This window comes from Osmerus eperlanus, chromosome 15, assembly GCF_963692335.1.
Source record: "Osmerus eperlanus chromosome 15, fOsmEpe2.1, whole genome shotgun sequence".
Taxonomy (NCBI): Eukaryota; Metazoa; Chordata; class Actinopteri; order Osmeriformes; family Osmeridae; genus Osmerus; species Osmerus eperlanus.
In genome coordinates, this window is record NC_085032.1 from 775,431 (window position 1) to 790,078 (window position 14,648).

Below are 14,648 nucleotides of genomic sequence, written 5' to 3' on the forward strand. Positions count from 1 at the left end.
GCCTCAATAACCTAAAACGGCCGCCGTATTGGATTTTTTTGTACAATAAAGATTTAGGAAACACGTTTTTTCGCTACTTCTCCTACAATTTTTGTCCAATCTTCCCCAGAATTGGCAGGTATCATCGTCAGAGCAACCCTCACTGAACTCTTCAACAGATTTTTGAATTTCAAAACCGTTTGTCTGGTACAGCCAATCAAAATCGTCAACAAATCAACCAAACAGGAAGTTGGATCAAATCTCAGCAAATCTTTGAAATATCAACACCAAACTTGGTGTGTCACGTGAAAGACACTACATCATGTTCCCATGTGAGAAGGCAAATTAATATCTTAAAAAATGATTGAAATAAAGGAAATCTAATTTATTTCTAACGCTAAAATAATGCTTTACACATCCGCCAGTCAAAAAACTCTGATTCAATCACAAGTTCATGAAGACTCTTGAGAATGTTGTACGGGGAGTCAGGTGGCTGAGCGGTGAGGGAATCGGGATAGTAATCCAAAGGTTGCCAGTTCGATTCCCGGCCATGCCAACTGACGTTGTGTCCTTGGGCAAGGCACTTCACCCTACTTGCCTTGGGGGAATGTCCCTGTACTTACTGTAAGTCGCTCTGGATAAGAGCGTCTGCTAAATGACTAAATGTAAAATGTAAATGTAATGTTTAGTACACAAATCTGAGAAAAAGTTGACTGTGAGATGAAAATTTTCGATTTGTGGTGAATATTTGAAAAATGCATCCTTGGCTAATTGTTAAGGAAATTTCCAATTAAATGTCTCCCCTGCTCCTCAGCGCGCGCGCTCCACATTCTCACACACTCAGCCTTTCCCTTGACACGCGCGGAAGCTTGGCGAGACGCATACACAACATTTCAGGCAATTGTGGGCTGACTAAGCCCCCACTCATTCCTTGGCTTGAAGTGAAGGCCCTTGTGGATCTTGATGGTATTGCATTTCCGATTTTGTGTGCAATGGTAAAAAGTTCTCAAAATCCTGAAACATTGATAGTATAGGCCAAGAGTAACTACCACACCACAAATGGCCCAATATCACCCATAGGTGACGCTACAGGCCACGCCCTGATACACAAAGATACAAGGCTTTCTGGAATGGGTAGGCTCACCAAGCCCCCTCCTTTCATTTCTTGGCTTGAGATAAAAGCCCTTGTGGATCTTGATGGTATTGCATTTCAGATTTGGTATCCCATTGGTAAGTCTACAGCATGGATTTTTCTATACAGTGACAATTTATGAAGAATATACATTTTTCAATGGTTCGCAATGTTTGGAGGAATCCGCCATTGCTGCTTGCAGCTATATTTATTATTATTATACTTCTGCCATGGGAGTCTATGGCAGCCCCTAGAACCACATGGTCAGAAGTTGTGAAATTTGGCACACTTTGGGACCTGTCCCCTCATCACTTTCACCAAGTTTCATGTCTCCCATTTCAACCCTCTAGCGCCACCAATGGGTCTAAGTTGAAGGTGTGTTTACACACGTTACCTTTGAACCATATGCCGCATTTTCCAAAATGAGGTATCATTGGATTCCCTGGATCAAGACAAGTTCAACGCACTCTATGACGTCATACCCAGTCATATAGATTCTCCGCCATTTTGAATGTTAACGAAAAGCGTTTTTTTCGCTACTCCTCCTACAATTCTTGACGAATCTTCTTCAAAATTGCCACAGATGATCTTCAGACCAAGCCTCACAAAAGTTATCCCCTGGAGCTTTGATTTTCGCAACCGTTTGTTAGTTACAGCCAATCAAATTCAGCAACTGATCCGGAAAAAGGGAAGTGAGGTCATATCTTAGTGAATCTTTGATGCATTGACTCCAAACTTGGTGTATGGATTCATGACCCTGTTATTAAGAGGTCCGAAAAAGGTAGGGTCATTTGAGATCTAGGGGGCGCTACAATAAGCAAAACTGTGTTTTGACCAATAACTGTTGATTTGTTTGTCGTATTTAAGTGATTCCTATGTCTCGTGATATCTTAGGAGATCCCGTGTCTGACATTTTGGGCGCCGGCCATTTGGAATTTTCATAAAAACAAACTCCTCGTTCGCCGTTGCTCCTATTTTCATGGACATGTAATCAAATCATTTTCAGACCACAATCACCTTGACATGTCAAAATAGGACTGAATTACAGCTTTTTATACTTGGGTCAAATCTGACAACGCTTCCCACAGGAGAAACTGCTTACTTTTTTTTATACAGTAACTGAACACAGCATTTCCCTGCAGTGAGAATAGCTCACTGGGATAAGATGGGTTCCTCTGAAGTGCAAGGTCATAGGTTCGAACCCAGCCACAGTCTTCAAGCATGTCATGATACTGGTTTATCTGTTTAATGAAGCCAGGTATGCCACAGTAGCTGTCTAACAGTATAATGGTAATAATTATCATTCTCAGGGGATCTATACTCAAGAAGAGTCAGATTTATTGTGCTTTGTAGATATGTGTCCTCTAACCTCTAGGGGGGCGATCCCGTGTCTGACACATGTTAACTTGTCTCTGATTCTCTGTTTAGCGAGATTGTAAGCCACTGCAAAGGAAGCCAGGTACACCGCAGTCGCTAGTTACCTGTAGTCAAGCTACAAGCTATAGTCAATGCAATCCCTCACACAAACTATCCAAATTATTTTAGATTTTCGAAACCGTTTGTCCGGTACAGCCAATCGAAATCGGCAGCAGAGCCGCCAAACAGAAAGTTGTGTCGTATCTCAGCAAATCTTTGATGGATTCACGCCAAACTTGCTGCGTGTACTCGGAACACTCTTCTGAGGATGTCGAAAGTTTCTTCTGGGTCATCTGACCTGCTTGGCCACCCCATTGCTGCTTGCAGCAATGGGGTGGCCAGGGTCTTTACATTATTATGTTTGTTTTTATTGTGTGCGGATGTAAAGTCCTTATGAAAAGTCTGTATTAAAGGTACTACAGAAAAAGTGTAATATTGTTATAAAAATGGGCCATTGTTAGAAAGCAGCACACTTAAGCAACATGTTTAAATATATATTCAAATGCTGAAATTCAAGAAAATGCTGTAATGAATTTGCTCTGTATCATTCTTGTTATGAATTGTATATTAACAATAGGTCATATTCTAAAACTAAATAAAAGGTCTGTATTAAAGGTGCTACAGAAATAGTGTAATATTGTTATAAAAATGGACCATTGTTAGAAAGCAGCACACTTAAGCAACATGTTTAAATATATATTCAAATGCTGAAATTCAAGAAAATGCTGTAATGAATTTGCTCTGTATCATTCTTGTTATGAATTGTATATTAACAGTAGGTCATATTCTAAAACTAAATAAAAAGTTATAACACTTGTTGGCTCGAATAATTTTGACCCTGGAGAAGAACAAGATAAAGACTTTCAGCAGGCATCAATTAAGAATGCGTGGTTGCGGAAAGGTTTGTTTTCTACAAATTGCATGGCAAATAATATTGTACAGATTTTTTAAAGTTATGCCACCAATGACATTTTATTGGGTTTGTTAGACCAGTTAACCAATTGTATTCATTTAAATTGGTTAACTGGCCAGTTACATCCTATTGGTTTCAACTGGACGGAACTGGTGAATCAGGTGCCACCCATAGCTCAATTGGTTTAAATGTGTTTTGATTGGTTTTAACTGGTATTCTTAACTGGTTTAAACCAGTAGATTTTTTAAACCCAGTTGGGTTAAACCCGCCCACTAACTCATTCTTGAGGATAATGCCGTCACCGTTCATAGAAGATCCAGTGGAGCTTAGTGCGCGGATATTGAGAGGTGCGCTCCGCTCAGAAGAGTCAGAACATTTAGAGACCGACAAAACCCTTTCGCATTCCCTCATGACTATCTTTATGAAAGATATAGATTCTCAGCAGAGGGAATTACGTATCTTTGCCAGCTTCAGCCGTATGTTGCCAATGCGACACATCGAAGCCGTCCGCTCACAGTCCCACAGACTATATACCGTTTCGTTATTTCGCTACCTACTTTTATAGTGTGGGTGATGGAGAACCTGAGCAAGAACACGGCCTGCCGCGCAATTTGCAAAGGATTTTCTTCAACGGCTGTTGCCACCATACTCTGATTAATGGAGTGATGAAAAATAGATATCCAAAGTGCCCTTTGTAAAAACTTTGGACTCTAATATGTTGACAAAATGAAACAAGGATTTTCATTCTGTCTTCATGCAATGTTCTGATTTCCGTTCTGGAAATGTATGCACATTATATCATATTTTACAACTTCATGCATCATTTGCTCATTTAAACATACATTTACAGGAAACTAGTAATGAAAACAATATTTGACCTAATATTAGTTATCAACTGGGGAGGTTTCATGTTGATATGTTATCCCTATTCACTGGGGTGTCTCCCCTTAACCCATTCTGTTGTCCTTGGGTTGCTTTGCGCCTTTTCCTAATCCTTTCCATATCAGAAATGTGTGTTTCTTTCAACCAAAACATTTCAAACCAAAAATAACAATGTGTATGGTACCATACAATGCTCTTCAAAAGTTAAATAAATGATCATTTCACTACTTTCATTGAATTTGGATGTTTCATTCACTTTTAGAGCATTTTTCAAAAAGAATAAATAGGACATTGAAAGAAAGAAATGGTGTAAACCCCCACAAAAGACTCAAAATGCACAACAAAAAAGCCACAAAAAGGTATAAAAAGACCAAAACATAGAAAAAAGTTTAACAAATACATCCTTATGTGTTCTCCCTTCCTATAGGAACACAGAAAAGCCAGCCTTGTTGTTTTAATTAAAAGCCTCTTATACTCTATATCGAGCTACAGGGTTCTTTTATACAGGGCCCTCGCATTGTCTGCTCCAACCTGAAACAAATAAAGAACATTGTCCCTTTGCAAGGCACACTTGGAGAAAGTTGAAGGTGTCCATTTGACTGTGTTTCAAGGTTCATTGCTAATAATTTGTGTCTTTGTCTTGAAGTGGAGGCCCTAGGCTCAGGGGGAGGAAGACGTTCCTCTTCCTGCTGAGTTTAACACCATAGCAATTTAATCATTTGAGTCATATTTGAAATGAGCACTGTAAGGACTTGTTTCTCATGTTCAGACCACCACCATTAGCAAGTCATTACAGACACTTCAATCATAGCCACACGTTCACACACTCTCACCATCTGTGTTGCAAGTGGTAAATAAAACTCAAAAGTGTACCCCCAAAATGCTCTCTGAGCAGGCAGACACAGTTTCCTGATCATCTAGGACCTCCACTTGAGAAAGTAAATGGCATATTTGATCAATATTCAGCAACCACATATGGCATACATACTGGCGTATGACTATTAGTTTCACTGTTACCTCTGTATGGCACAGTGGGACGACAGTGGGTGGTGGCAGCAACACCACTGTATTTCCTGTCACTGCAGAGAACAGTAATACATTTCACTCCTACAATATTCATCAATAATTGTTGAATGAACATGGTCACATAGATTAATTGAAACATACATATGCTTGGGTTTCCAAGCTGCTGCAACCAGGGTCTGAAGAAATGTCCCCTTCCACTCCTTCCATCATGGGGCGACCCTGATAGCTGGAGAGGGCCAGCTATCAGTCCTGTGGAGGAGGGTCCCCCCAGTTTTCTTTGCTTTATGTTTCTTCCTGTTGGCTGCAAGCAATTTCATTGTTCTATAAGCCCTTTGTAGCTATACCAATATCCTACAAAAGGGACTGACTCAGGCAATCCAGCCTTGTACTTGTTGGCCTTAAAATATGTGCAAGTATTGCCTACTGCTACTTACCGTTTTGAATTATGGTTTTATTTTTACTCCCACGATCGTTTGCCACTGCCAGGGTTGCAAGTAAAATAATACAGCAACAAAAGTTTAACGTTATGGAATGCACACGTGTAATTATGGTCACATCTTGTGCCTCCACATCTTTTGCTCCGACTTCTCGATAACCTAGGTAAATAAACACTCGACAACGACTTACAAAAAAACGTTGCGCCACCTACTCTTCTGGCGGTGAATTGTTTTCAGCACCCACAGCCTACGGAGAACCATAAACGCAGTCTATCCATCCGAATCCGTAACCCCGCCCATCCGTTAACGGAGTCAGAGAAGCATATTGCGGCCTTTACTCTCATTATTCTACTCATTCTGCTTAACCATTTTGTACCCTATTGTTCCTCTGAAGTTGAAACAAGCTAAAACAATGAAATCCTACCATTGGCTAGATGATAATTCCCGATATCTGCTATCCTGTCCTATAGCTGAGAGGAGATGCAAGAAGGACCGACTTACCGTCTCTTATGAGATTTTTAATGACTGTTTGAGGAGCTTTCAGAGTGCATGATTTAAGATTTAATGAATACACACTGTAATAGACCTAAGATTTAAAATGTATGTATTTTTTCCTGGACAAAATTAAAACCATTCGCTCTTCTCTTGATAAATCCCCTGTGGTTAACACGTTTCCCTTCCTGCTCTTAGTGACATGGTTAGTGGTATGAGGCCGTCGTCCTGTCCTCATGATATTGTCCCAGCGATTATTCTGAAATCTTTTACATCACTTGGACTTAGTGTCCAGTCAATTATAAATTTGTCCCTGGATCATGGTGTTGTCCCAGCTTGTTTTAAACATGCTGCTGTTCAACCTCTACTTAAGAAACCAAATTTGGATCAAGCCAGCCTGAACAATTACCGACCTGTGTCTACACTGCCTTTTCTGTCTAAATTATTAGAGAAAGTTGTGTTTTCTCAAATATGCATTGTGCCAGGTTCCAGCAGATTGCTATTTTCCACCTGTAGTCCCTGGGCAGGTTAATGGAATGGTACATAGAAACATTTGTATAAGAAAAAATAAATACATTATTAAGTAAAATAACAGAACAAGGCCAATAATGATAAGGAGACAATGTATAAAATAGATAAATACAATCATGGAAGCAGATTCAACAAGACAGGTCAAGCTGCCCCCAACACACACACACTGTCACAAATTCAACAATTCATAAATGTGTACACTCTTCCCAGGTAAAAAAAACAAAACTAAGTATACTAAATCTTAGCATACATAAGTATATTTGAAGAGTGATTAATCATCAGTATACTTCAAGTTATTGAATGATAAGTTAATTTGAAGTGTGCTATTTTGGAACAACTTATTTTGTACTTAATATATTTAAGTTGTAATTAAATTGTACTAAAGCACAATTTAAAGTATATTAAGTGCACTTTTACGTGCTAAAGTGGAACAACTTCAAGTATACTTAGTAAACTTTAAGTATATGCACATAGCCATATACTTAAAGTGTATTAAGTATACTTGAAGCTGTAATTAAATTGTACTTAAGCACAATTTAAAGTATATTAAGTGCACTATTATGCACTGAAGTGGAACAACTTCAAGTATACTTAGTACATTTCAAGTATATGCACATAGCCATATACTTAGTGTACTAAGTATACTATAAGTTGTTCCACTTTAGTATATAAAAGTACACTTAATACACTCTAAATTGTGCTCAAGTACAATTTCATTTCTACTAAAATATATTAAATACAAATTTAGTTGTTCCAAAATAGCACACTTCAAATTAACTAATCATGCAATAACTTGAAGTATACCGATGATTACTAAATCTTAAAGTATACTCAAGTATGCTAAAATTTAGTATACGATGCATTTTTTTTCTTTTCTGGGTGAATAAATGAAGGGACTTTCCTATGCTGAATGCACATTCCAGGTGAAAAAAACTTTTTATTTCAAATGTATTAACATTTTCAATAGTAGGCTACATTGCAAATACATTAACAATGAATTGTACTATATCCTTAAATATATGAAAAGTTTATGAACATTTTCCTTTTTAACAATTTTCACAATACAGCTTTTAACATATTTGACACAAACTGACATTTCTCATTCCTTATAACAGTGAGAAACACAATAAAATAACAACATTCCTGTTCATTGTACCACCCTGCGTGTCCACTACAGCGGAGTGGGCGATGCGTTGGCTTCTAATTCTTTTTCAATGAAATCGGGCGTTGACGCTCGCGTAGAGCATTGTGGGAGCGTCAACGCCCGCTTTCATTGAAAATGAATTGGAAGCCAACGCATCGCCCGCTCCACTGTAGTAGACACGCAACGTAAGAAACAGGTACTACATTTTACTTTTCTTTTTTTGGCTGAACTGCTCATTATTACACTTGCGTCTGATGGCCGCCCGCACATCAGAGGCACTAGTCTGAGGAAACTCCAGAAGAACAGCATCTGCAAAACAGACAAGAGGTAAGGTCAACATTTTCTTATATTTTTACTACATTAGACTGTCTTGCAGTGAGTAATTGTATCAGTATGGCATGCAAATATTGCCACCAGTACATAGCAAAACATATATTTAACAATTACTGGTGGTTTGCTACAAAAACTTGCTGCTGCTTAGAAAAAAATCACAGAAGCTTTGTCAGTAGACTATATGTATACTCATGCAATACTCAAGAAAAGTTGGTAATATGTCTGTTATACAAGCTAAAAAAAGAGGACTGTTTTGAATTCTGTTAAATAGAATATTTTCTTCTATTAAGAACCCATTCATGTTACTTTATATTAAACTTTGTAAGTCAAAGACAAGATTGACAGAGTAGAAACTAACAGGATGATAGCCTCATGAGAAAGTTTAGATTACTTGCTTCTACACGTCATTCTAGGGGTAAAGCCATAAACGTTGTAGGGCTTCTCTGTTTAGGTTATTTAGGGGGGAGCATATTGTCACGAGATTTGGATTTTTGACACTTCTCTGGATTGTGTTTAGATAAGAACAGGGTCTACAACCCCCCATGCCTAAAGTTATACTAACAACAGCATCCTGTTATCTGATGAACGGATGCGCGAGGTGTGATGGGTGGCATCTTGTATTGACTTATGAAGAAACTTGAAGCCTGTCTGACTGTGTATAAAAGCCACGGACCGAGAATGTACGTGGCCGATTCTTAATTTTAGGTCTTGTGTGACTGAGATCAGACCAGCTACGGAACTACAAACTTTGGAAATGTTTAATAAACTCTCCATCACAAAACTGAACCCCACGACTTTGTGCACTTTTTGAGAAAGATTTTCTTAACAGGTCATTTACTTGTTATGGCCCGCACTTTGTCAACGTCCAGCTGTCCTTTTGGCACCCCCCCTTTCCCAGACTTCCCAGTCAGAGTGGACTGTGCAAGGACCTCTTTTGTGAACACCAGGACAGCCAGCTCCTGGGCAAAAATGGTCATGCGAGTTCGGCTTAGCCGCAGGAAGGCCCTCTTTGAAACTGTCACTGTGCTGCCAGCCAAGTGGTGCTGTATGAAAGAGAGGGAGGGGGAAAGAGAGAATCAATTGAACAAATGAATATATAGTTGGGAGATACCCTTAAGAAATGAATAAACATTATACAAATAATAATGTGCTTAAATCAATCTTTACTTTGGAAAACACTTGGTAGTCTGTATATCCCACTATCGAGTGATTTGACCAGTGGTTTGAAGGTTCCCACTTACAGCAAGATAATTGTACAACACATGTAACCTTTTAAATTTATCATTTATTACTGACACATTTTACCAAAAACTCTAGACAAAAGTTACTTTGTGCAAATTTTGCATTCGAAACATCCATGAATGAACTATGGCTGTTAAGTAATAAACATATACATTCATCCCTTAATTGTAACATACCATTTCAATGTCACTTTCCACAGAAAGAGATGACGATGACATCGCAGATGAAGGGGTGCCCCCGGCCAAGGGCATTAATGCCTTGACACACTCCACACACTCCTTCATTAATTTAATCATTTCCGGGAGGTCTAGGTGAATGTGATGATAATTTGAAAAACAGAACAAATGGATTAAATATAAAAGCTGGCCAGTAGTAGATGGATAATGATACTTAGGTTCAGTACAGTGCAATCATGCCTTATACGGAAACACCATGAATCTTAGTTTAATGAACAGTGTTTTGAAATGTCAACCCCTTCAATCCCAATCTGAACACCTACCACGAAGGGATGCCATGATTTCATCCACTCGGGGTGCCACGCCATGACTATTATCATCCATCAGCTGCTACAATGAAGAATGTAATATCAGGCATTTTGGACAAAAATATTTGATTAAAGTCGCATTAACAAACATTTACATTGTCATTTAAAACATGTTTCCTACCGTAGGACTGATGATTCATAAGATGTTTTCAACATAACATCTTCAAGGTTGTAAAATTGCATTATAAAAGTTGCATTGTAAAAGTGATGCAAATCTTTACAATGAAAATAATCTAAATTCTGTAAGAGTGACAACATTACATTGGAGACAACAGGTGAGGTTGAATTATGGCTTGAGTGAAGTACTTTTGTGATTATGTGACAATTGTGTCATTTTATGTAATGAATGAACTCACCATTTTCTGAGTGGAGGATAAACCGAACTCCAAGTCGTTGCCCTGAAACATTAAAAGAAGTAAAAAAGAATAGAACATTAAAGCAATTAAAAAGAGAAAGAATTTGTGTCAGAGATACAAACAGCAAAGATAAAAGCATGACTTACAAAGTTAAGACGTTGTGGACTCCCTATGTATGTGGAGTCATCAGAACTGGTGAGATGATTTGGATTGGATGCCTGAGGTAACACAACACGTCTGGCTGTCTTCTTTGCATGCTTTGCCTGGACGTGTATATGGTAACAGTAGAAAAATAGTTAGCAATATCCAAAAAATTCTGAAATTTGAGTGGTACTAGACAATATTTATAATAAACAAGTACGTGTCACATCAGTTGATGTTGTCATTAACTATTATGAACTGTGGTTGACCGGTTTAAAGAATTAAGGGGGACAAACTACCCTAATAACTAACAATGAGTAAAATGTAGATTGTCCTATTACTTTCAAATACACGACATGTTAATTAAGCACTTTGTAGTTTTGGAAACACCACAGGTTTTTGGTGTTGTGTAGCAATGTAGCCAGCTGCTTAGGAAAAAAAGCATGCCTTACACTATGAAAACGTTGTGGAGATTCATCCTCAGAACTGGTGTGGTGATCTTGTATGGCTAGGGCCCTCTTCTGAGACAGGGCAGTCTTTAGGTTTTGTAATACCTGGTCCCTGGCTGCCTCTTTAATCTTGGTTTGCTTTGCCTGCCCAAATGTGTGTTACAACTTTATATAAAAGTAGTCCAACTAACTCCACCTTCAACAGCAACAACAGTAACATGTGGCTTACACAGTGATGCTTCAGTAATACAGTAAACGTCTAATATTTTCATATATACATGATATTCAGGGTTTCACGCAGAAAATGTGTTAGTCATGGTGGTAGGTTGAGATTTGGGTGAGAAAACTGGCGGAAATACGGCGAATAACCTTGATTAAAAAACAACGTAGTCAAGGCGGCAAGCCTGTGTTTTTAAGGCGGACGCCTGAACTGCAAAGTGCTGCGGGAAACCCTGTTATAAGTGTGTAACCAAACAATGTAGAGTAAGCGGTTCCATTATCGTCCATTAAACTTGCCAACGTTCCAGAAGATCTTAAAGTAGATATGCAGCCGCAACGAAAGATATAACTTATCGATATGTACTGTACAGTACATACCTTATATAGTCACACACCATATTTCAGCTTCTTACTTTGAGATATGAGTATTTAAATACGCTCTCAAACCGCAGCATCTGCCTTCCGCAGCGTCAAACTTGACATTTCTCCACTCCATTGAAAGTGGTTGGATGGACGATAACGGGACCCCTGACTTTCTACATTAGCTACTTTAATAGCTACTTTAACAACAATTTGCAGATAGTAGGCCCTACTTATGTATTTTACTTGAGTACGATTTTTCATGTAGGGCATATCAAGCCCTCTGCCTTACAAAAGCAGCTGGACGTTTAGAGCTAACTAGCTAACGTTAATATTAGAGCTAGCATGACAGCATGCGTTAGGCTACCGTTCAAATGTAGAGCTAAAACGACTCACCAGCACAGGCTTTTTAGCCACCTCATTGTCGGTCTCCCGCATTTTTTTTTGCATGCGCACACCCCTGCTTTCCTCCTTGCCCCATATATCATTGCCCAGAATGAAAAAATTATTCTTTGCGATGAGTTCTTTGTATGAATCTGATATAAAAAGGAGTAAAAAAAAGTTTCAAGATAAGCTTCTTCCTTCAAATGACACAAATACAGTTAACATTAGCTAATAGCTGCAACAACAAAAAATGGGGAAGTAGCGAATGTTAATTGGTAAACTCCAAACTTACCTCCAAATAGTAGGACTTTAGCAGCCACTGTCTTCTCCGGATCTTTCTTTGTTGGACATTTTATTTCAATCCATGCATCTTCTTCCAGGTCAGGCTGGGATGTCACTTGGCTGAATTGGTCGGAATTACCAACAATGATCGATGTACTTTCCACTTTAAGTGTTTTATTAAATAAATAATAAATGGCGTATTGGAACGACATTGTGTGCTGCTAACCTGCATCCACGTGAGTAACCAATGATGCAATCAGGGTTGCCAAGTCTGTGTGACAAAACCAGCCCAATATCAAAACTCAAAATATGCCCCTGCCAAACCGTATACACTGCTTTTTAAGTCCAACAGCATTGCTTTCATTGCCAAACAAATGTATTGTAATATCTACAAAGTAAAACCAAATGTTTATTATGCCAGCATTAAATGCATTTTTTTAGGAGATTTTCTCAGGAGACTGAGAGCATTAGGCACATGTGCACACGCACAGTGCGTGTGTGTATGTGTGCGTGCCCCATGTCCATGTGTGTATGTGCTGATATGGAGTCAATTTGGTAGGATTTGGGCATAAGTAAATTATTTCAGTTAAAATATAGATTTTTATTTAAAGATATTCATGTAATTTGCATGCAAAATAGGTCTACCCGAACCAGCGGACAAAAAATTCAACCCGGCATCACTTCGAAAGTAGCCCAATTCCGCGGGAAAACCGCGGACCTGGCAACGCTGGCAATGAACGAGTACCGTCTGCATCTCAGATTGGCTGGAAGTGGGCGCCAAAACTGCTAGCTTGATTGGTCAGAGACTGGGCGCCGATATTCAAAACATAGAACAGACTGTTTTGTACTGTAAAAAGAGTTTTATAGCTACAGTCTGTGATTCAAAATAATCATGACATCAAAACGAAAACTTAAAGGACATTTGAATTCCGATGAGACTCAACCTGAGACGCCAAGAACAACAAAGTACAGAAAACTTCAAGAAAAAAAGGTAAACCAAAACATAACTGGTGAAATGCTGTGGGCTAATATAATATGAATAGTTTTACCATTCGCCAGAAAAATATAAAAGGCATCAGTATCACGTTAGTTATACAGTCAATGGTTATAACGTGAAATGTTTCACATTTAGATAAATATTACATTATTAACATGTTACTTTTTATTAGGTAATCAGTTTGAATGTTGTAAACATAAACATCTAAATATATGTAGTTTATAACGATTAACTTATAATAACATGGCAGCAGTAGCTACTTTCATACTTACAGACTCCATAAAGTTACACAAAAAAAATATATATCAAGTTATATTCCCTCTACATAAAAACTCACCTCTTTTTTTAGGTTATTATAAGGCCACAGATATAGGCCTTTGATGGATATGATTTTGTAAGAGATAATTTCACTCAATATTATCAATCTCCATTTGATTTGATAATATCATATAACTTCTTGGCCAGACAGAACCCTATTTACTTACATAGGATTCCTAAAACCTTGGCTCAAGCCCTCTGTAAGTTAAAAAGGTTAATAATGAAACATTATCACTGGTGCCAGAGACTTTATTTATATATATTATATATATATATATATATCCATTATATATCCTTATATATCCATATATATGGACTTTGCTAGAGTTTAGCTAGCACTGTCTATTTTCAACTTTATTATTTATATTTGTTTGTACTGTATCTGCAGAGACAGAATAAAAACATCTACAAGAAATATCTCTTTACATCAGCCATTCCTAGAACATCTGCTTACAGAAGAAACGTTTTTAAAAAGGTATGTTCAAGAAAAGAATATTGCTCATGTAGAAGAGTAAATGTATTTATTTTATATTCCAATGTTCAACCAAATGTTAGAGACTTGATGTGCCAAATAGCCAGCCTTACAATTATAGCCTCACACAGTTCTGTGCACCAGACTGGGTTGACGGCCTGTTTATCCAATGACCTTAGGATTACATTACATTTGACCTATATCTAAAGACTGCTTGTTTTGTAAGACTGAATGCACTTAATGGCTTTACATTTTTCTCAGATTGGTCTCTCAGATCATAGTAATGCAGATACTTACCCAGAAGTGGAGCAAGATAGTGATAAAAATGAACAGCGAGAGATGGTGACATGGAGACAAGATGTGACATCAGGAAAAGAGAGAAGTTTTGAGGAGAGACAACATGAAAGTGAAGCAGATTATGGAAATGGACAAGAGGACAGAGCGGAAGCTGATGGAGGTAGACAAGAAGAAAGAGGAGAGGAAGAGGATGAAAGTGGACAAGAGTACAGAGAGGAAGAGGATGGATGTGGACAAGAAGAAGGAGAGGAAGAAGATGGAAGTAGACAAGAGGACAGAGAGGAAGAGGATGGATGTGGACA

The 14,648-nt window shown here is 38.2% G+C and overlaps 1 protein-coding gene across 3 annotated transcripts in view; it reads right to left on the reverse strand.

Moving 5' to 3' along the window:
* The window catches only part of LOC134035296 (uncharacterized), a 293,502-nt gene extending 281,198 nt beyond the window's left edge, over positions 1-12,304 (reverse strand). Inside the window, exons 1-6 of one of the 3 annotated variants that reach the window (XM_062480301.1) lie at positions 11,993-12,304; positions 10,574-10,690; positions 10,428-10,469; positions 10,027-10,090; positions 9,704-9,834; positions 9,124-9,328 (exon numbers count right to left, since the gene is read on the reverse strand). In XM_062480301.1, coding sequence (XP_062336285.1) covers positions 9,124-9,328; positions 9,704-9,834; positions 10,027-10,090; positions 10,428-10,469; positions 10,574-10,690; positions 11,993-12,046 — 613 coding nt within the window. In that variant the 5' untranslated portion in view covers positions 12,047-12,304. Of the gene's footprint in view, positions 1-9,123; positions 9,329-9,703; positions 9,835-10,026; positions 10,094-10,192; positions 10,470-10,573; positions 10,770-11,992 lie in introns of those variants that run through there. The other 2 variants (XM_062480300.1, XR_009932337.1) reach the window with 2 other exon arrangements.
* Positions 12,305-14,648: the final 2,344 nt, after the last annotated feature.